This window comes from Pristiophorus japonicus, chromosome 9 (genome assembly GCF_044704955.1).
Source record: "Pristiophorus japonicus isolate sPriJap1 chromosome 9, sPriJap1.hap1, whole genome shotgun sequence".
Classification (NCBI taxonomy): domain Eukaryota; kingdom Metazoa; phylum Chordata; class Chondrichthyes; family Pristiophoridae; genus Pristiophorus; species Pristiophorus japonicus.
Window position 1 is genome coordinate 218,799,662 of NC_091985.1, and position 23,977 is coordinate 218,823,638.

The 23,977-nt window shown below is 47.4% G+C and overlaps 1 protein-coding gene and 1 pseudogene across 1 annotated transcript in view; one reads left to right on the forward strand and one right to left on the reverse strand.

Moving 5' to 3' along the window:
• The window catches only part of LOC139272886 (telomerase protein component 1-like), a 125,262-nt gene extending 116,540 nt beyond the window's left edge, over window positions 1-8,722 (forward strand). The window contains exons 51-54 of the mRNA XM_070888990.1: window positions 801-933; window positions 5,238-5,365; window positions 7,691-7,795; window positions 7,894-8,722. Coding sequence (XP_070745091.1) covers window positions 801-933; window positions 5,238-5,365; window positions 7,691-7,795; window positions 7,894-8,028 — 501 coding nt within the window. The 3' untranslated portion in view covers window positions 8,029-8,722. The remainder of the gene's footprint in view (window positions 1-800; window positions 934-5,237; window positions 5,366-7,690; window positions 7,796-7,893) is intronic.
• Window positions 1-23,977, reverse strand: part of LOC139273708 (zinc finger protein 721-like) — a 494,469-nt pseudogene that overhangs the window by 456,994 nt on the left and 13,498 nt on the right.

Sequence of the window (23,977 nt, forward strand, 5' to 3'; positions counted from 1 at the left end):
ACTTGGATTCAAACCCAGGCCCAGACAGAAGGGATGGTCTCTCCGCTCTCTGGTGGGCGGTGGGGGGGGAACTATCCTGGGACTCCTGCTGGAAAGGTGTGTGGTGATTAGCTGAGGCCAGGATCAGGGCTTTGGGGTGATGCCTCCTCCCACAGTCAAATATCCTGCTAATGCTTACTTTCTGGTGAAGAATGAGGCCACTCGGGTGCTGGTCCATGTGGAACCGAACCTCTGCACGAGTCAACATTTCGGTGTCAGCTACGGCACGGTGGGACTCGCTCTCGACTCCGAGTCAGAAGAGCGAGGGCTTGAGTTCCACCCCAAACACTTGAGCCCCAAAATCCAGGGCCAACACTCCCTAGTGCCAGTAATGAGGGAGTGCAGCACTGTCGAAGGTGCCTAGTTTTGGATGGGATGTTAAACCAAGAGCCTAGTCTGCCCTATCAGGTGGACATAAAAGATCCCGGCCACTATTGGAAGAAGAGCAGGAGAGTTCTCCCCAGTGTCCTGGGGCCGATATTTATTTTTCATTAACATCAATCGAAAAACAACAGGTTATATCTGATTAATAGATCGATGACTGCGGGATCTTGCCATTAGCAAATTGGCTGCCACATTTCCTACATTATAATAATGACTAACCTTCAAAAGTAATTAACTGTCTGTAAAGCACTTTGGGATGTCCTGAGGTGGTGAAAGATACTGAGAAATGCAAAAGGGGTAAGAGAGGTGGTTGGGTGCAAGAATACGAGATTGGTTTAGAAACTGTCGATAAGGATTAGCTTTGTGCTTTCCCGCAGGAGGAGAAGGAACCAGAGCAGCTGACAGTGTGCTTCAGTGTCAGCATGATCCCCTGGTCGGACAGTGGGGAGAAAGTGAACACGTTGGTGTGGTTAACTGTAGTGAAGGAATCTGTCACATCACCCGGAGGAGGTAAGATGGGAATCCCCTCCACCGAGCAATGGGTTAGTCCGGGTATGCACCGAATCGGCATCAAATCCAGCCCAGATAGTGGTCTCCTCTCTCTCTGGGGGACTGGGTGAGGGTCAGTGGGCCTGGCACTGCCCTTCCACTCTCTTGGTACCTGGTTGTGGCAGAAATAACCAATATCTTTCAGCTCGGTATCAACTGCTTCAATTTGTCATGGTGCTTGCCTGTTGCAGGCAATTTGATTGATGAATCAACCAAACCACTCAATTCAAATACGAAGGTGCAGTATGATCTGTCTGATTGGCAGCAACAAGGCAGGTATTTTGTTTTATACGTTCACGGGATGTGGGCGTTGCTGGTAAGGCCAGCATTTATTGCCCATCCTGAATTGACCTTGAGAAGATTGTGGTAAGCCTCCTTCAACCGCTGCAGTCCGTGAGGTGAAGGTACTCCCACAATGCTGTTAGGGAGGGAGTTCCAGGATTTTGACCCAGCGACGATGAAGGAACGGCGATAAACTTCCAAGTCAGGATGGAGAGTCACTTGCAGGTGGTGGTGTTCCCATGCGCCTGCTGCCCTTGTCCTTCTAGGTGGTAGAGGTCGCTGGTTTGGGAGGTGCTGCTGAAGAAGTCTTGGCGAGTTGCTGCAGTGCATCCTGTAGAACACAATCATATCCTTTGTGCTCGGTATGACTCCAGCCAGTAGAGAGTTTTCCCCCTGATTCCCATTTCCCTGACTTCAGTTTTACTAGGGCTCCTTTATGTCACATTCTGTCAAATGCTGCCTTGATGTCGAGGGCAGTCACTCTCACCTCATCTCTGGAATTCAGCTCTTTTGTCCTTGTTTGGACCAAGGCTGTGATGAGGTCTGGAGCCGAGTGGTCCTGGCGGAACCCAAACTGGGTATCGGTGAGCAGGTTATTGGTGAGTAAGTGCCGCTTGATAGCACTGTTGGCGACACCTTCCATCACTTTGCTGATTGAGAATAGACTGATGGGGCAGTTATTGGCCGGGTTGGATTTGTTCTGCTTTTTGTGGACAGGACATACCTGGGCAGTTTTCCACATTGTTGGATAGATGCCAGTGTTGTAGCTGTACTGGAACAGCTTGGCTAGAGGCTCAGCTTTTTCTGGAGCTCAAGTCTTCAGTCAACGGCCGATATGTTGTCAGGGCCCAGAGCCTTTGCTGTATCCAGTGCGTTCTGCCATTTCTTGATATCATGTGGAGTGAATCGAATTGGCTGAAAATTGACTTCTGTGATAGTGGGGACCTCGGGAAGAGGCCGATATGGATCATCCACTCGGCACTTCTGGCTGAAGATGGTTGTAAACACTTTTGCACTCACGTGCTGGACTCCGCCATTATTGAGGATGGGGATATTCATGGAGCCTCCTCCCCCCGTTAATTGTTTAATTGTGCACCACCATTCACGATCGGAAGTGGCAGGACTGCAGAGTTAAATCTGATCTTTTGATTGTGGGATCACTTTGCTTCCTCTGCTTAGCATGCATGTAGTCCTGTGTTGCAGCTTTCCCAGGTTGGCACCTCATTTTTAGGTATGCCTGGTGCTGCTCCTGGCATGCTCTTCTGCACACTGTATCGAACCAGGGTTGGTCCCCAGGCTTGATGGTAATGCTAGAGTGAGGAATATGATGGGCCTTGAGGTTACAGATTGTAATGGAATACAATTCTACTGCTGATGGCCCACTGCGCCTAATGGATGCCCAGTTTTGAGCTGCTAGATCTGTTCTAAATCTATCTCATTTAGCACGATGGGTGCCACACAACATGATGGATGGTGTCTTCTGTGTGAAGACGGGATTTCATCTCCACAATGTGCGGTGGTTGCTGCTACCAATACTATCATGGATAGATGCATCTGCGACAGGTAGATTGGTGAGGACGAGGTCAAGTAGGTTTTTCCCTCCTGTTGCTTCTTTCACCACCTGCTGCCGAACTGGGCCAGCTCAGTCAGTAGTGGTACTACCGAGCCATTCTTGGTGAGGGTCATTGATGTCTCCCACCCAGAGTTCATTCTATACCCTTGCTACTGTGTGCCTCTTTCAAGTGGTGGTCAATGTGGAGGATTCATCAGCTGAGGGAGGGCGGTCGGTGGTAATCAGCAGGAGCTTGACCTGAAGCTATGAGATGTCATGGAGTCCAGAGTCAATGTTGAGGACTCCCAGGGCCACACCCTCTCGACTGTATACTACTGTGCTGCCACCTCTGAGATGGTGATGGAGGAGTCTGGGGCATTGGCTGAAACCTATGATTCTGTGAGTGTGACCATCAGGCTGTTGCTTGACCAGTCTGTGGGACAGCTCTCCCAATTTTGGCACAAGTCAGGAGGACTTTGTGTAGGGTTGATTGGGCTGGGTTTGCCATTGCCGTGTCCGAAGCCGGTGCCGGGGTCGATGCCAGGTGCTCCATCGGGTTTTATTCGTATTATTTCTTGTGGTTTGTGACAACTGAGTGGCTTACTCGGCCATTCGAGAGGGGAGTCAACCACATTGCTGTGGGTCTGGAGTCACATATAGGCCTGACCGAGCAAGAACTGCAGATTTCCTTCCCGAACGGACATGAGTGAACCAAATGGGTTTTTACAACAATCCGGTAGTTTCATGGTCACCATACTGACACTAGCTTTTTATTCCAGATTTATTTATTTATTTATTTATTTATTTATTTATTTATTTATTTAACCGAATTTAAATTCCCAGCTGCCATGGTGGGATACGCCTCCGGACTATTAGTCCAGGCCTCTGGATTACTGGTCCAGTTACGTAACCACTATTGTACCGTTGCCGATAATAAGTCTGGATATCCTATCTGACTCTGTGCTCTCCACTTTCCCCTGCGAGAAACCTTTCGGGTTTGATCTGGTGACTCCGAAGCGAGGTGGCCTGCGCTGGTAGATTAGAAAAGTGAGTGAAATACGCCAGACCAGTGGGTGAGGAAAGGGTTTAAAAACTATCAGCCCCACACAGAGCAGGCAGAGCCCAGGCTCCACCTCCCAGGTCTGCGGTGTGCTACTGATCCCAGTCGGTGTGGTGGGGGTGGGGGGGGGGGGGGGGGGCTACAATTGGTACTGACCCCCCCCCCCCCCCCTCCCCCAGAGAATACAATTGGTACAGATCCCCCTCCCCTCTCCTGGGGACTACAATTGGTACAGACCCCCCCCCCCCCCTCTCCTGGGGACTACAATTGGTACAGACCCCCCCCCTCTCCTGGGGACTACAATTGGTACAGACCCACCCCCCCACCCCTCTCCTGGGGACTACAATTGGTACAGACCTTCCCCCCCCCCCCCCCACCTCTCCTGGGGACTACAATTGCTACTGACCCCCCCCCCCCCCCCCCCGGAGACTACAATTGGGACTGAGCCCTCCCCGGGGAGGTGGGTGGTGGAGGGGCTACAGTTGGTTCTAAGCCACACCCCCAGAGCAGCAAAGATTCAGCTCGAGTATTGTGTCCAATTCTGGGCACCACATTCAAGGAAGGACGTCAAGGCCTTAGACAGGGAGCAAAAGAGATCTATCCAGGGTTGCGGGACTTTGGTTAGGTGGAGAAGCTGGGGTTATTCTCAGAGCAGAGAAGCTAAGGGGAGATTTGATCGAGGTGATCAATATTACAAAGGGTTTAGACAGAGTAGATCAGCAGAAACTGCTTTCACTGGCAGGAGGTCGGCAACAGGAGGACACAGACTTCAGATAATTGGCAAAAGAATCAGTAGAGAGACGAGGAGAATGTTTTTTCCCCGCAGAGTTGTTGTAGTCTGGAATGCACTGACTGAAAGGAGGATGGAGGCCGATTCAATAGTAACTTTCAAAAAAGGAAATGGATAAATATTTGTAAAGGAAAGATTTTCTGGGGTGTGTGGTAAGAGCAGGGGAGTGAGACGAATTGGATGGGACATTACAAGAGCCGACACAGGCACGATGGGCCGAATGGCCACCATCTGTGCTGTACGTGGATATGTATTTCAAAAGCTTACTGTGGCTATACTATCTGGCGACCTACACTGAGAATGATAGAATCTTACAGTACAGAAGGTGGTCATTCGGCCCATCGCACCTGTCCGGTTCTATGATAGAGCTGTGCAGTTAGCCCCACTCCGCCCTGCTCTTACCCCATTGCCCTGCAAATCATTCCTTTTCAACTTTTTATCCAATTCCCTTTTGACGGTCATTATTGCATCTGCTTCCACCACCCTTCCAGGCAATGAATCCCCACGGCTCCAGGTTAGCCTGAGTGTTGCAAGTCGATGTCTGTGGTGGAATTTGACAGGATTTCTCCCTCCTCCTCCAGCTCGTTCAATGCTCTGCGCCGACTCTCAGGGGACCTTATGGTGCTCTGCCTGGGACCCCACCACCATCCAGACAGAGGGATCGTACATTCAGCAATATGGCGAGCTTTCAAACTGGACCCGCAAACAGGTAACACCTCAGCAGCTCTCAGGGCTTCACCCAAACTGTACCTACCCTGGGAGTGTTTGATGGGACAGTACAGAGAGAGATTTACTCAGTATCTAATCCGTGCTGTACCTGCCCTGCGACAAGTTTAATGGGACAGTGTAGAGAGAGATTTACTCTGTATATAACCCCGTGCTGTACCTGCCCTGGGACAAGTTTGATGGGACAGTGTAGAGAGAGATTTACTCTGTATATAACCCCGTGCTGTACCTGCCCTGGGACAAGTTTGATGGGACAGTGTAGAGGGTGCCATACTCTGTATGAGAAGGAAAGACTGTGGCTAACTAAGGAATAAGGGAAGGTATCAAATTGAAAACAAGGATGTACAATGTGGCTAAGACTAATAGGAGGCCAGAGGATTGGGAAACTTTTAAAAGCCAGCAAGGAACAACTTAAAAAAAAAAAAAAAAAAAATGAGAGAGAAGGAAAATAGATTATGAAAGTAAACTAGCAGGAAATATTAAAACAGAGTAAGATTTTCTACAGGTACATAAAAAGGAAGAGTGGCTAAAGTAAATGTTGGTCCCCTGGAGGATCAGACTGGGGAATTAATAATGGGGAACAGGGAAATGGCAGAGACGTTGAACAAATATTTTGTATCAGTCTTCACGGTAGAAGACACTTAAAAAGATCCCAATAGTGGATAATCAAGGGGCTATAGGGAAGGAGGAACTTAATACAATCACTATCACTAATGAAGTAGTACTCTGTAAAATAATGGGACTAAAGGCGGACAAGTCCCCTGGACCTGATGGCTTACATCCCAGGGTCTTAAAAGAAGTGGCTGCAGTGATAGTGGATGCATTGGTTGCAATCTACCAAAATTCCCTGGATTCTGGGGCAGTCCCATCAGATTGGAAAACCACAAATGTAACGCCCCTATTTAAAAAAGGAGGCAGACAAAAAGCAGGAAACTATAGACCAGTTAGCCTATCATCTGTTGTTGGGAAAATGCTGGAGTCCATTATTAAGGAAGCAGTAGCAGGAATTTGGAAAAGCATAATTCAATCAAGCAAAGTCAGTATGGTTTTGTGAAGGGGAAATCATGTTTGACAAATTTGCTGGAGTTCTTTGAGGATTTAAGGAGCAGGGTGGATAAGGGGGAACCAGTTGATGTGATATATTTGGATTTCCAGAAGGCATTTGATAAGGTGCCACATAAAAGGTTACTGCACAAGATAAAAGCTCATGGGATTGGGGGTAATAGATTAGCATGGAAGGACGATTGGCTAAATAATAGAAAACAGAGAGTCGGGATAAATGGGTCATTTTCTGGTTGGCAAACAGTGACTAGTGGAGTGCCATAGAGATCGATGCTGGGATCTCAACTATTTACAATCTATATTAATAACTTGGATGAAAGGACCGAGTGTAATGTTACCAAGTTTGCTGATGATACAAAGATGGGTGGGAAAGCAAATTGTGAGGAGGACACAAAAGATCTGCAATGGGATATAGACAGGCTAAGTGAGTGGACAAAAATTTGGCAGATGGAGTATAATGTGGGAAAGTATGAGGTTATCCACTTTGGCAGACAAAATAAAAAAGCAAATTATAATTTAAATGGAGAAAAATTGCAAAGTGCTGCAGTACAGAGGGATCTGGGTATTGGTGAGGCCACACCTAGAATACTGTGTACAGTTTTGGTCTCTGTATTTAAGGAAGGATACACTTCAGAGGCGTTCAGAGCTGGCTCACTAGATTGATTCCGGAGATAAGGGATGGGCTTATACTCATTGGAGTTCAGAAGAATGAGAGGTGATCTTATCGAAACATATAAGATAATGAGGGGGCTTGACAAGGTGGAGGCAGAGAGGATATTTCCACTCATAAGGGAAACTAAAACTAGGGGAGATAGTCTCAGAATAAGGGGCTGCCCATTTAAAATTGAGATGAGGAGAAATTTCTTCTGAGGGTTGTAAATCTATGGAATTCTCTGCCCCAGAGAGCTGTGGAGGCTGTGTCATTGAATATATTTAAGGTGGAGATAGATAGATTTTTGAGCGATAAGGCAATAAAGGGTAATGGGGAGCGGGCAAGGAAGTGGAGCTGAGTCCATGATCAGATCAGCTATGGCCTTATTGAATGGCGGAGCAGGTTCAAGGGGCTAAATGGCCTACTCCTGCTCCTATTTCTTATGTTCTGTATCTAACCCGTGCTGGGAGTATTTGATGGGACAGTGTAGAGGGAGCTTTACTCTGTATCTAACCCATGCTGTACCTGCCCTGGGAGCTTTACTCTATCTACCACGCTCTGTTGAGAATATTCCTGTTCACATTCTGTCCCCAGGTTCACTCTGATAGGGTGACAGCCGTGACTGAAACCAATGAACTCATTGTGACGACGTCGTACGACCAATCTGTGCGCCTGTGGGATCGCGTGTCCCTGAAACAGGTAAACTCTGCACATTCATCCATTTTCTCTCTCTCTCTCTTGGTCACATTCTCCACCTCTCTCTCTCATAATGCATATTCTCTGTCTCTTGCCTACAGGTGGGTCTCTTTACCTGCCAGGCACCCGTGCTGTGCCTTGAGGCGAATCCTGTCTCCCCCGGGGAGGGTGTCTGTGGGGACTCCTCAGGTAATGTCTACTTCTTGCGCTGGAATAGCCGCCCTGCCAAAGGTTAAACCAGCCCAGTCCCTGGAGCAGAGGAGCATCGCCAGGAGCAACATGACCGTCCTCCGCGACAATACAGTCCCGCCGGGGGAGGGGAGGGGAGAGGACTGGAGCCAACTGCGATTGGAATCATTAATGCATGTGTCCCGTTTACACACTGGGAGGGGAGTCTCTCCCTCAGGGCCCCCTTTTAACAAGGGTTCAACATTAACGTTTTCTGTTGATTTTCTGAATTCGAGGGCAGATTGCTTCCAAATACGGGAGAACATTTAACGGGTGGAGGATTTAGGACCTCTGAGTTTACACATCCTTCACAAACTCAGGCCTGAGGGTTAATTGAAATGCTGCCTATTTCTTTTTGAAGGTAAATAACTAAATGTTTCAATTGATACTTTGCTGATCTCACTGAAAGAGGAGCTCCCTCTAATCTCTCACATTGTGAATTTTGCTGATGCCTGAATCTCCTGCCCAGTGCGGTACGGAGCCCCAAAGGGAGTAGGAAGAGCCCAGGTTCCATCCCCCCCTCCCCCAGTCTGTGCTGAGTTAGCAGGTCCCTGCCGGGTGGTGGGACAGGGGGCTACAATTGGTGGGGAGCGAGCAAGCTTACTCTGATTGCGAGAAACATGGATCAGACTAACTGCAGTGCAAGCATGATTGAATCTGTGTGCAGGATTAATCATCAAATAAAAGGAATGATAACACCCACGTATTGTCTGTGCTTCCAATCTGCCCCAACACCGCACTTCTCACCAGCTTCTTCTCTGCTCGTTCTCAAAACTTACGTGCAGCTTTCTGTGAGGACTGAGCCCAGTGCATTCAGAAATCCCAATTCCAAATCCAGTCCTAGAATGTAGTCTAGATGGGGCAGTGGGGTCAGACACTGACCTTTCACCCTATGGGACCCGAGGTTAAACAGGCTATGTAATGGAACACCCCAATGTCTTCTTGAGCCCATTTGCAGTTTCATTACTCTTTGGCAAACCTCCTACTTATGTGTCATCACCAAATGTTCAGATTCTTCTCCCGACCCCCAAATCTGAATTGACTATAAAATACTGAGAACAAAGGGCCCAGCAATGACCCCTGGGATAACCACTTCTGATCCGACCCTCTGTTTCCTGTCCCTGACCAACTTTCTCCCCACACTTCCATTTCTTTCTAAACTGCCCACCTGAGGACGTTGGACATTCCCCGGGAACCTTCAGACTGTTGCTCACCATTTGCCTCATTTTACTTGAAGTCATCTATAGTCTCACCAAATAGTGTCGGAGCCTCCCGGCCTGAACACCCAGAGGTTTCCGGTTGGCCTCAAGGATTTTCCAGCAGATTTCTTCAAATCCAGTGCTGCTTTTCCTCAAAACTGCTGGAAGTTCTGGCGTGACTTTCCCTGTGGGGGAAAAAAATCACATCAGGTTAGGGGATGGAAGAATTAATGGGCCTTTTCCAGAACTAGATTTGAGTCTTAACTCTGTGCTAATACTCTTACCTAGAGGGTTATAAAGGATGTGGGTTCAAATCCCCACTCCAGAAACTTCAACCTATAATCCAGGCTAACACTCCCAGTATTGAGGGAGGGCTGCACTCCCGGAGGTGTGTCTTTTGGATTAGATTGTTAAACCGAGGCCGCATCTGCCCTCTCAGGTGGATGTAAAAATCCAATGGGCGCTATTGGAAAAAGAGTTGGGGAGTTATGCCCGGTGGCCAATACTTGTTGCTCAACTAAAACTGATGATCTAGTCATTTATCACACTGCTGTTTGTGGGATTATGCTGTGAAGAAATTGGCTGCTGAGTGTCCTAGAATAAAACAGTGGCCTCATTTATAAAGCCCCCACCCCCCGGACATTGGCTGTGAGGATAGGGAAGTACTGAGATGGTGAAAGGCCCTGGAGAAATGCAAGTTCCTTCTGCCACCCTGCCTATGAGGGACCACCAACCCCTCTAATCTCATTCTCTGTCTGTCTGTCCTCTTGCTGACCCCCAGGCTCGGAGACTCTCGGAAAATGCAGGGCCATTTTCAGAGGCCTCCAAGATCACAGTCCTGGGTCAGGGGTCATGGGCTGTACAACCTGGAGCTGTTTAACGCTGAGCAGAGGCTGCAGACAGCCTATGAACCCCGACCCTGAATCAATGGCAGAAACATACCGACATGTTGTGACAGGCGGAAAGCACTGTGGCGTCATCTGCTGCAGGGTAAAGCAGCATCGGCCATGGTTTGTGTGACATACAATTAAAAACAGAAAATGCTGGAAATACTCAGCAGGTCATCGACCTGAACCGTTAACTGTTTCTCTCTCTAGAGACGCTGTCTGATCGACTGAGTATTCCAGCATTTTGTTTTTATTTCAGATTTCCAGCATCTGTAGTATTTTGATTTTGTATGTGTGCAACATGCAGTCGGCCATGTTGGTGTGACATAACCCGCTGTGAATGTCTGCCATTTCTTTAAATCAAACAGCTCAATTAAAGGAAAGGTAACTTCAGTTTCCATCCAAATAATCGCCTGATCTTAATCGATAAAAGTGACAGTTTGGCGTATAGGATCTCATCCAATATAAAGTGAGACAGGGCCTAGTGCAGTAATAATGGTGATAGGATCTTGTGGAATTTAAACAGACATGGTCTGGTGCAGTAATAACTGAGATAGGGCCTCATGTAATATAAATAGACATGGTCTAGTGCTGCAATAATGGATACAGGGCACAATACAATATCAACAAAGACATGATCTAGTGCAGTAATAACAGACAGGGCCTTGTGTAACATAAACATTGACACTTACACTGAGACGCCAAATCCAGGGACCACTTACACTGAGACGCCAAATCCAGGGACCACTTACACTGAGACACCAAATCCAGGGACCACTTACACCTGAGACAACAAATCCAGGGACCACTTACACTGAGACGCCAAATCCAGGGACCAATTATGTCATGTATTCAACTGTCATTGTAACCCATGTATAAACTGACCTAAGTTCTACACCGTGAGAACACTGACCACTAGGTGGTGAACTTGTGGAAGACACTCATAACCTGGACTTTCAGGTATAAAAGGGGAAGCTCCACCCACCTTCTGCACTTCACTGCTGGCTAATAAATGTTACTGGTCACAGAGTGACCTTTTCTCAAGTATGGGCCTCGTGTGCATTTATACTGTATAGTAAGGACATATCATTGGCGACGAGAAACTGGGATTTAAATCATGCGAGCATGGCCACTAGCAGCACAGACGAGAGGTACTGTGTTGGTGATGATTGGAATGATTTTATTGAGACTATAGCAAAGTTTTGTCACTAAGGAATGGTTGGGACAGGATTCGGCCAACAAACGCAGGGCTCATCTGATGGTTTGTGGATCCAGGATGTACTCCCTGATGGAAGGACCTTCTAACGCCAGAGAAACCGTCGGATAAGACTTTTGAAGAGCTCAGTAAGTTGATCGGGGAACACTTTAAACCAGCGAGCAGCATGCACATGGCGAGACACCGGTTTTACATGCACCGGCGGCGAGAAGGGCAAAGCGTTCCAGACTTCGTGGCAGACCTCCGGCGACTGGCGAGACTATGTAAATTCCCAGATGCATGCAGAGGGGAGATGCTGCAAGACTTTTTTTATTGAGGGCATCGGGCACGCTGGGGTTTTCAGGAAACTGATTGAGACCAAAGACTTGACCCTGGAAACGGTGGCTTTGATGGCCCAGACAGTTATCTCAGGAGAGGAAGAGACCAGAATGATGTTTGACAAAAATCTTGGCTTAAATGCAGAAAATGGACAGGGAGTCAACACTGTTAATGCGGCACACAGTTCTCAAGGCAGACAGGGGCAATTGGACATGCCCGAGCATGTAGTCGAACCCAAAGGGGGAATTCAACAGACACAATGGCTAGCTGAATGGCGATTCATGCCATTGCAAGCGACAATGGGGCCATCAACACCTGTCAATGGTGCGCTTAAGGACAGTTACAGAGACAGTCAGACGATCGACTGGTAATGGACCTTTTGTTTCCAACAATGGCTCATATTGGAGGTGTGGAGGTAAACACCCAGCCAGAGATTGCAGGTATCAGCAATATACCTGCAGAAATTGCAATGTCAGCGGTCACTTGGCACGTATGTGCAGGAAGCCTGCAGCCAGGTTGATGTATGAGGAGGACGTGTCCGATGTAAGCCCTACGAGGCCAAATGAACACTGGGGGAAATCGCTAGAAGTTGAAGTTCAGTGAGTTCATGTGGAGCACAAATACAGTTCATACACCAGGACGCCACCGATAATGATAGTGCACCTCAATGGCATCCCAGTATCAATGGAGCTAGACATGGGGACCAGCCAGTCCCTGATTATCAAACAGTTCACCAAGTTGTGGGCGTCCAAGGCCAGGAGGCCAAAATTATTGCCGATTGATGCACAGCTACGGACATATACAAAGATGATCATTCCGGTGCTAGGCAGCGCCACAGTAGTCGTGACCCACAAAGATTCAGAGAACAGATTGTCCCGGGGGATGGTCCCGCACTACTGGGGAGGAGTTGGCTTGCTGTCATGAACTGGAAATGGGGCGATGTAATTGCAATTTCTTCTGTGGAGGAAATATCATGCTCCCAGGTCCTGGACAAATTTGACTCATTCTTTCAACCTGGCATTGGCACTTTCATGGGACCAAGGTAATGATTCAGATAAACCTGGACGCTAGGCCAGTACACCACAAGGCCAGAGCGGTGCCGTACGTGATGCGGGAAAAGATAGAAGGCGAATTGGACCACCTGCTGAGGGAAGGCATCATCTCGCCAGTCGAATTTAGTGACTGGGCGAGCCCGATTGTGCCGGTGCTTAAGTCGGATGGGTCGGTCAGGATTTGTGGTGATTATAAGGCCACCATCAATCGTGTGTCACTCCAAGACCAGTACCATCTACCGAGAGCGGAGGACCTCTTTGCGACGATATCCGGTGGCAAACCTTTTTCAAAATTGGACCTGACCTCAGCTTACATGACCCAGGAGCTGGCGAGTGAGTCAAAGAAGCTGACCACCATCACGACACACAAGTGGTTGTTTGAGTACAACAGATGTCTGTTCAGGATTCGCTCAGCCGCCGCAATCTTTCAATGAAATATGGAAAGCCTCCTCAAGTCGATTCCAAGGACGGTGGTTTTTCAAGAAGACATCCTCATCATGGATTGCGATACTGAAGAACGCCACCACAACCTGGAGAAGGTGCTACACAGACTGGACCGGGTAGGGCTGTGACTGAAAAAGGCGAAGTGCATCTTCCTAGCTCCAGAGGTAGAATTCCTGGGGATGAGGGTAGCAGCTGACGGGATCCAGAGAGCACCCAGACCCTGTAACACGACTGAGCTACGTTCTTTCCTGGGGCTCCTGAACTATTTTGGTAACTTTCTTCCGAAATTGAGCATGCTGTTAGAGCCGCTACACATGCTCCTACACAAAGGTCGCGAATGGGTATGGGGGGACAGCCAGGAAAGGGCTTTTGATAGAGCACGCAATTTGTTATGCTCCAACAATCTGTTAACGCTATATGACCGACGTAAGAAACTTGTTTTAATGTGCGATGTGTTGTCCTATGGGGTCTGGTGTGTGTTGCAGCATGTTAATGCCACGGGTCAGTTACAGCCAGTAACTTATGCCTCCAGAAGTCTGTCCCAGGCAGAAAGGAGCTATGGGATGCAAGAAAAGGAAGTGCTTGCATGTGTATATGCAATAAGAAAAAATGCACCAGTACCTGTTTGGCAGGAAATTTGAGCTAGAGACAAATCACAAACCCCCAACGTCCCTTTTGGCCGACAACAAGGCCATAAATGCAAATGCATCGGCCCGCATACAGAGGTGACCATAAGAACATGAGTAGGCCATCTAGCCCCTTGAGCCTGCTCCGCCATTCAACAAGATCATGGCTGATCTGGCCGTGGACTCGGCTCCACTTACCCGCCCGCTCCTCATAACCAATAAGGGAATTAAGGGTTAAAAATCTATCTATCTGTGATTTGAATACATTCAATGAGCTAGCCTCAACTGCTTCCTTGGGCAGTGAATTCCACAGATTCACAACCCTCTGGGAGAAGAAATTCCTTCTCAACTCGGTTTTAAATTGGCTCCCCCGTATTTTGAGGCTGTGCCCTCTAGTTCTAGTCTCCCCGACCAGTCGAAACAACACCTCTGCCTCTATCTTGTCTATCCCTTTCATTATTTTAACTGTTTCTATAAGATCACCCCTCATCCTTCTGAACTCCAACGAGTAAAGACCCAGTCTACTCAATCTATCATCATAAGGTAACCCCCTCATCTCTGGAATCAGCCTAGTGAATCGTCTCTGTACCCCCTCCAAAGCTAGTACATCCTTCCTTAAGTAAGGTGACCAAAACTGCACGCAGTACTCCAGGTGCGGCCTCACCAATACCCTATACAGTTGCAGAAGGACCTCCCTGCTTTTGTACTCCATCCCTCTCACAATGAAGGCCAACATTCCATTTGCCTTTCTGATTACCTGCTGCACCTGCAAACTAACTTTTTGGGATTCATGCACAAGGACCCCTAGGTCCCTCTGCACCGCAGCATGTTGTAATTTCTCCCCATTCAAATAATATTCCCTTTTACTTTTTTTTCCCAAGGTGGATGACCTCACACTTTCCGACAATGTATTCCATCTGCCAAACCTTAGCCCATTCGCTTAACCTATCTAAATCTCTTTGCAGCCTCTCTGTGTCCTCTACACAACCCGCTTTCCCACTAATCTTTGTGTCATCTGCAAATTTTGTTATACTACACTCTGTCCCCTCTTCCAGGTCATCTATGTATATTGTAAACAGTTGTGGTCCCAGCACCAATCCCTGTGGCACACCACTAACCACCGATTTCCAACCCGAAAAGGACCCATTTATCCTGACTCTCTGCTTTCTGTTAGCCAGCCAATTTTCTATCCATGCTAATACATTTCCACTGACTGCGTACCTTTATCTTCTGCAGTAACCTTTTGTGTGGCACCTTATCGAATGCCTTTTGAAAATCTAACTACACCACATCCATCGGTACACCTCTATCCACCATGCTCGTTATATCCTCAAAGAATTCCAGTAAATTAGTTAAACATGATTTCCCCTTCATGAATCCATTCTGTGTCTGCTTGATTGCACTATTCCTATCTAGATATCCCGCTATTTCTTCCTTAATATTTTCAAGCATTTTCCCCACTACAGATGTTAAACTAACCGGCCTATAGTTACCTGCCTTTTGTCTGCCCCCACTCATGTTGGCCGCCTATGACTATACAATTCGCCACAGACCGGGCACTGAAAACTGCACTCAGCAGGTTCCCACTCGCCACCACTAAGGGGGAAACCAAGCATGCTGCTGAGATGGTCATGGCTGTTGAAGCTTTCGAAAGCGAAGGCTCACCCGTGACAGCCCGTCAGATCAAAGTCTGGACAAATAGAGACCCACTACTGTCTTTCGTCAAGAAATGTGTCCTAAATGGGGACTGGGCAGCCATGTATGGGGCATGCCCTGAGGAGTTCAAACCATTTCACAGGCACAAGGATGAACTCTCGATTCAGGCTGATAGCCTACTGTGGGGAAACCGAGTAGTCATGCCCCAGATGGGCAGAGAGATGTTCATCAGAGAACTCCACAATGAGCACCCGGGCATTGTCATGATGAAGGTCATTGCCAGGAATAGATGTAGACCTGGAACTTTGTGTTCGCAGGTGCAACACGTGTGCCCAGCTGGGGAATGCACCCAGGGAAGCTCCCGTTAGCCCCTGGTCCTGACCCGCCAAGCTATGGTCACGCATCCATGTGGACTACACAGGTCCTTTCATGGGAAAAATGTTTTTGGTTGTCATAGACACCTACTCCAAATGGATCGAGTGTGACATTCTCAATTCAAGCACATCCTCTGCCACGGTAGAACGTCTACGGGCAATATTCACTGCCCATGGTCTACTGGACGTCTTGGTCAGCGACAATGGCCTGTGCTTTACAAGCATTGAATTCCAGGACGTCATGACAGGAAATGGTATCAACCGTGTCAGAACAGCATCGTTCAAGCCGGTCTCAAACGGCCAGGCAGAACGAGCAGTGCAGATAATCAAACCAGGGGATGCTCAGAATCCAAGGGGGTTCCCTACAAAGCCGCTTATCACGCCTCCTGTTGGCCAATAGATCCCGATCACACTCGCACACAGGGGTCCCACCCACAGAGCTGCTAATGAAAAGGATGCTCAAAAGCAGATTATCCCTTATACACCCCACCATGAAAGAAATTGTTGAGAGCAGGCACCAGTCACAATGTGACTATCATGAAGGGAATGCGAGGGCACGATGTATTGATGTCAATGACCCTATCTTTGTCCTCAACTACGCTGCAGGGCCTAAATGGCTCGCAGGCACTGTGATTGCCAAAGAGGGGAATAGGATTCTGGTATTTAAACTTGCCAATGGACAAATCTGCTGCAAACACGTGGATCAAACAAAAAGGAGGTTCAGCAACCCCATAGAAGAAGCAGAGGAACAACACTATATGTAGAGTTCACTCCTCCACAGGTGACCGAACCCCGGAACCAAGCGGAGGAGAGCCCAGTCACTGTGGGCAGTACGCTCAGGCCTGAGGCACCGCGAACAGCAGACACTCAGGCCAGCGCCCAACAACTGGAGCCCCAACTCGGGCGCTCTACAAGGGAGCGTAAACCACCAGAGACTTAACCTGTGATCCCAATAAGACTTTTGGGGAGGGGGAGGGGGGAGGTGATGTCATGTATTCAACTGTCATTGTAACCCATATATAAACTGACCTAAGTTGTACACTGAGAACATTGACCACTAGGTGGTGAACTTATGGGAGACACTCCTAACCTGGACTTTCAGATATAAAAGGGGAAGCTCCAACCACCTTCTTCATTTAAGTGCTGGCTAATAAAGGTTACTGGTCACAGAGTGACCTTCTCTCAAGTATGGGCCTCATGTGCATTTACACTGTTTAGTAAGGACATATCATCTTACATAGAGATATACATGGAAATCAGAGAGCCTCAGTGTGGGGAATGGCCATGGTGGTGGATCCAGCTCTAGTGAGGGTGAAAGGTGGGTAATGGATGAAGAAATGGGGACTGGTGGTGCCTGCTGGAAGATTGTCATCAGAAGCCCTTTTCAAACAGACTGATGATTGGATGTAACCAGCGCACCTGGATCCGCCTATTCTTGTCCCAAAATCCCAAATTATCCCTGATATCTTTTTCTGTGGGAAATGTAGAGAAATGAAAGGGAGAAAATCGACGAGAAAAAAGATTCCTGGAATGACCAATTCATGCGGCTGCTTTCTGAATCATCTGCATGAGTTTACAAAACATGAAATGAAAAAGGAAGCATCTAGTAATAAATCTATGGAATTCCTGCCCCACAGAGCAATGGAGGCTGGGTCATTAAGTATATTTAAGGCAGAGATAGACAGATTTTTGAGCGATAAGGGAGTAAAGGCTTATGGGGAGCGGGCAGGGAGGTGGAGCTGAGTCCATGATCAGATCAGCCATGAAACATAGAAAATAGGTGCAGGAGTAGGCCATTCGGTCCTTCGAGCCTGCACCACCATTCAATAAGATCTTGGCTGATCATTCCCTCAGTACCCCTTTCCTGCTTTCTCTCCATACCCCTTGATCTCTTCAGCCATAAGGGCCATATCCAACTCCCTCTTGAATATATCCAATGAACTGGCATCAACAACTCTCTGCGGCAGGGAATTCCACAGGTTAACAGCTCTCTGAATGAAGAAGTTTCTCCTTATCTCAGTCATAAATGGCCTACCCCTTATCCTAAGACTGTGTCCCCTGATTCTCGACTTTCCCAACATCATGAACATTCCTCCCGCTTCTAACCTGTCCAGTCCTATCAGAATCTTATACGTTTCTATGAGATCCCCTCTCATCCTTCTAAACTCCAGTGTATAAAGGCCCAGTTGATCCAGTCTCTCCTCATATGTCAGTCCAACCATCCCTGGAATCAGTCTGGTCAACCTTCGCTGCACTCCCTCAATAGCAAGAACGTCCTTCCTCAGATTAGGAGAGCAAAACTAAACACAATATTTCAGCTGAGGTCTCACCAAGGCCCTGTACAACTGCAGTAAGACCTCCCTGCTCCTATACTCAAATCCACTAGCTATGAAGGCCAACATACCATTTGCCTTCTTCAACGCCTGCTGTACCTGCATGCCAACTTTCAATGACTGATGAGCCATGACACCCAGGTCTCGTTACACCTCCTTTTCCTAATCTGCTGCCATTCAGATAATATTTTGCCTTCGCGTTTTTGCCCCCAAAGTGGATAACCTTACATTTATCCAAATTATACTGCATCTGCCTTGCATTTGCCCACTCACCTAACCTGTCCAAGTCACCCTGCAGCCTCTTAGCATCCTCCTCATGGCTCACACCGCCACCCAGTTTAGTGTCATCTGCAAACTTGGAGATATTGCACTCAATTCCTTCATCTAAATCATTAATGCATATTGTAAAGAGCTGGGGTCCCAGCACTGAGTCCTGTGGCATTCTGGAAAGAACCTGTTTATCCCGACTCTCTGCTTCCTGTCTGCCAACCAGTTCTCTATCCATGTCAGTACATTGCCCCCAATACCATTTGCTTTGATTTTGCACACTAATCTCTTGTGTGGGACCTTGTCAAAAGCTTTTTGAAAGTCCAAATACGCCACATCCACTGGTTCTCCTTGTCCACTCTGCTAGCTACCTCCTCATAAAATTCCAGAAGATTCGTCAAGAATGATTTCCCTTTCATAAATCCATGCTGACTTGGATCGATCCTGTCACTACTTTACAAATGTGCTGCTATTTCGTCCTTAATTATTGATTCCAACATTTTCCCCACTACTGAAGTCAGGCTAACCGGTCTATAATTACCCGTTTTTTCTCTCGCTCTTGTTTTAAAAAGTGGTGTTACATTAGCTACCCTCCAGTCCATGGGAACTGATCCAGAGTCGATAGACTGTTGGAAAATGATCACCAATGCATCCACTATTTCTGGGCCGCTTCCTTAAGTACTCTAGGATGCTGACTATCAGGCCCCGGGAACTTATCGGCCTTCAATCCCATAAATTTCCCTAACACAATTTCCTGTCTAATAAGGATATCCTTCAGTTCCTCCTTCTCACTAGACCCTCGGTCCCCTAGTACATCCGGAAGGTTATTTGTGTCTTCCTTCGTGAAGACAGAACCAAAGTATTTGTTCAATTGGTCTGCCATTTCTTTGTTCCCCATTATAAATTCACCTGAATCCGACTGCAAGGGACCTACGTTTGTCTTCACTAATCTTTTTCTCTTCACATATCTATAGAAGCTTTTTCAGTCAGTTTTTATGTTCCCGGCAAGCTTCCTCTCATACGCTATTTTCCCCCTCTTAATTTTAACCCTTAGTTCTCCTCTGTTGAATTCTAAATTTTTCCCAGTCCTCAGATTTGCTGATTTTTCTGGCCAATTTATATGCCTCTTCCTTGGATTTAACACTATTCTTAATTTCCCTTGTTAGCCATGTTTGAGCCACCTTCCCTGTTTTATTTTTACTCCAGACAGGGATGTACAATTGCTGAAGTACATTGATGTGATCTTTAAATGTTTGCCATTGCCTATCCACTGTCAACCCTTTAAGTATCATTTGCCAGTCTATTCTAGCCAATTCATGCCTCATTCCGTCAAAGTTACCTTTCCTTAAGTTCAGGACCCTAGTCTCGGAATTAACTGTGTCACTCTCTATCTTAATAAAGAATTCTACCATATTATGATCACTCTTCCCCAAGGGGCCTCGCACAACAAGACTGCCAATTAGTCCCTTCTCATTACACATCACCCAGTGTAGGATGGCCAGCTCCCTAATTGGTTCCTCGACAAATTGGTCTAGAAAACCATCCCTAATGCACTCCAGGAAATCCTCCTCCACTGCATTGCTACCAGTTTGGTTTGTCCAATCAATATGTAGATTAAAGTCGCCCATGATAACTGCTGTACCTTTATTGCACACATCCCTTATTTCGTGTTTGATGCTGTCCCCAACCTCACTACAACTGTTTGGTGGTCTGTACACAGCTCCCACTAACGTTTTCTGCCCCTTGGTATTCTGAAGCTCCACACATACCGATTCCACATCATCCAAGCTAATGTCTTTCCTTACTATTGCATTAATTTCCTCTTTACCAGTAACGCCACCCCGCCTCCTTTTCCTTTCTGTCTATCCTTCCTAAATGTTGAATACCGCTGGATGTTGAGTTCCCTGCCTTGGTCACCCTGGAGCCAATTACATCATATACGTTAACTGCTATCGCGCAGTTAATTCGTCCACCTTATTCCAAATACTCCTCGCATTGAGGCACAGGACCTTCAGGCTTGCCTTTTTAAGCACACTTTGCCCCTTTAGAATTTTGCTGTAATGTGGCCCTTTTTGCTTTTTACCTTGGGTTTCTCTGCCCTCCACTTTTACTATTCTCCTTTCTATCTTTTGCTTCTGCCTCTATTTTATTTCCCTCTGTCTCCCTGCAGAGGTTCCCATCCCCCTGCCATATTAGTTTAACTCCTCCCCAAGAGTACGAGCAAACACTCCCCATAGGACATTGGTTCAGGTCCTGCCCAGGTGACGACCATCCGGTTTGTGCTGGTCCCACCTCCCCCAGAACCGGTTCCAATGTCCCAGGAATTTGAATCCCTCCCTTCTGCACCACTCCTCAAGCCACGTATTCATCTAAGCTATCCTGCAATTCCTTCTCTGATTAGCACGTGGCACTGGAGCAATCATGAGATTAGTACTTTTGAGGTCCTACTTTTTAATTTAGCTCCTAGCTCGCTAAATTCGTCTCGTTGGACCTCATCCTGTTTTTTACCTATATCGTTGATACCTATATCCACCACGAAAATTGGCTGTTCACCCTCCCTTTTCAGAATGTCCTGCACCCGCTCCGAGACATCCTTGACCCTTGCACCAGGGAGGCAACATACCATCCTGGAGTCTCGGTTGTTGCCGCAGAAACGCATATCTATTCCCCTTACAATTGAATCCCCTATCACCATAGCTCTCCCATTCTTTTTGCTGCCTTCCTGTGCAGCAGAGCCACCCACGGTGCCATGAACTTGGCTGCTGCTGCTCTCCCCTGATGAGTCATCCCCCCAACAGTACCCAAAGCGGTGTATCTGTTCTGCAGGGGGATGACCACAGGGGACCCCTGCACTACCTTCCTTGCACTACTCTTTCTGTTGGTCACTCATTCCCTATCTGGCTGTGTACCCTTTACCTGCGGTAAGACCAACTCGCTACACGTGCTATTCATGTCATTCTTAGCATCGTGGATGCTCCAGAGTAAATCTACCCGCAGCTCCAGTGCCGCAATGTGGTCTGTCAGGAGCTGCAGGCGGATACACTTCCCGCACACGTAGTCGTCAGGGACACCAGAAGCATCCCTGACTTCCTACATAGTACAGGAGGAGCATAATACGTGTCCAAGCTCTCCTGCAATGACTTAACCCTTAGATAAACTTAAATTAGCAACAACAATACTAAAAGGCTATTTACTGATAAAGAAAAAGAAAAAGAAAAACTTTTTACCAATCACTTACCCCCTTTGGCTGTGACATCACCTTTCGATTTCTTTCTACTTTTTTGCCTCCCTGCTGCAGCTGCACCAGCTGGCCTCCTCTCCGACGTCACGCTCGAACTCCCGCCGACTGATGGGCCTTTTGTCGGCCTCCCTGGACACCCGCTGTGCCTCCTCTCCAATGTCCCGCTCGAACTCCCGCCAACTGATGGACCTTTTGTAGGCCTCGTTGGACACCCGCTCCGCCTCCTCTCCTTATTAAATGATCTTATTAAATGGCGGAGCAGGCTCGAGGGACCAGGTGGCCTACTCCTCCTATTTCTTATGTTCTTAGTGTCACTAGCATTGTCAAAAGTGGATTCTATCCCTAACCCCTAATCCTAACCCCAAACCGATAACCCCTAATCCTAACCCCAAACCGATAACCCCTAATCCTAACCCCAAACTGATAACCCCTAATCCTAACCCCAACCCCAAACTGATAACCCCTAATCCTAACCCCAAACCGATAACCCCTAATCCTAACCCCAAACCGATAACCCCTAATCCTAACCCCAAACCGATAACCCCTAATCCTAACCCCAAACTGATAACCTCTAATCCTAACCCCAAACCGATAACCCCTAATCCTAACCCCAAACTGATAACCCCTAATCCTAACCCCAAACTGATAACCTCTAATCCTAACTCCAAACCGATAACCCCTAATCCTAACCCCAAACTGATAACCTCTAATCCTAACCCCAAACTGATAACCCCTAATCCTAACCCCAAACTGATAACCCCTAATCCTAACCCCAAACTGATAACCCCTAATCCTAACCCCAAACTGATAACCTCTAATCCTAACCCCAAACCGCAAACTGATAACCTCTAATCCTAACCCCAAACTGATAACCCCTAATCCTAACCCCAAACTGATAACCTCTAATCCTAACCCCAAACCGATAACCCCTAATCCTAACCGCAAACTGATAACCTCTAATCCTAACCTCAAACCAATAACCCCTAATCCTAACCCCAAACCGATAACCCCTAATCCTAACCGCAAACTGATAACCTCTAATCCTAACCCCAAACTGATAACTCAAGCAAGTTTGTAAGATGCAAACTTGTTTTCAAGAAGCCATCTTCAGTATCTCTAATGGGCTTCTCCCTTTCCCTTTCCCTTTCCATTTCCTTTTCCTTTTCCTGGTACAGCATGGGTCAGATACAGAGTAAAGCTCCCTCTACACTGTCCCACCAAACACTGACACGGCAGGTACAGCGCGGGTTAGATACAGAGTAAAGCTCCCTCTACACTGTCATCAAACACTCCCAGAGCAGGTACAGCACGGGTTAGATACAGAGTAAAGCTCCCTCTGCACTGTCCCATCAAACACTCCCAGGGCAGGTACATCACGGGGTTAGACACAGAGTAAGGCTCCCTCTACATGCTCCGCCCCTTCTGCCGCTAAAACCCTCCAGGCTTTTGTCACTTCCTGGCGGGACTGATCTAATGCTGTCCTGTCCCAATTCCCATCTTGCTCCCTCCATAAACTTAAACTCACCCAAACTCTGCTGCATATAACCTAACTCGCACCAAGTCCCTTTCACACGTCACCCCTTGCTTGTTAAACTGCATTGGCTCTCTGTCCAGCAACGTCTCGATTTTAAAATTCTCATTTTCTTGTTCAAATCCCTCCATGTGGTCGCCCCTGCCCTATCCATGAAAAGTCCTCGAGTCCTATAATCCTCCCAGAACTAGGTCCCTTGCTTTTTGTGGTATATATCAATTATTTAGATTTGAATGTCGGGGGTAAGATTAAGATTTCAGGTGATACAAAAATTGGCCGTGCAGTTATAAAGAAGAAGAAAGCTTCAGAATGCAGGAAGATAGCAAGGGACTGATCTGGTGGGCAGAACAGTGGCAAATGGAATTCAATCCAGAGGGAGGGCTAACAAGGCAAGGGAATACACATGAAATGGTAGGATACTGAGAAGTGTAGAGGAACAAAGGGACCTTTGAGTGCATGTCCACAGATCCCTGCAAATAGCAGACTATGTGGATAAGGTGGTTAAAAGGCATATGGGATACTTGATTTTATTAGCCGAGGCATAGAATATAAGAGCTTGAACAGTATGAAACATTACTTAGGCCACAGCTAGAGTACTTCATGCAGTTCTGGTCACCACATTACAAGAAAAATGTGATTGCACCAGAGTGGGTACAGAAGAGATTTACGAGGATGTTGCTGGGACTGGAGAATCTTAGCGATGAGGAAAGATTGGATAAGTTGGGTCTGTTTTCTTTGGAACAGAGGAGGCTGACGGGAGACCTAATTGATGGAGTATAAAATTTTGAGGGGCCTAGATGGAGTTGATATGAT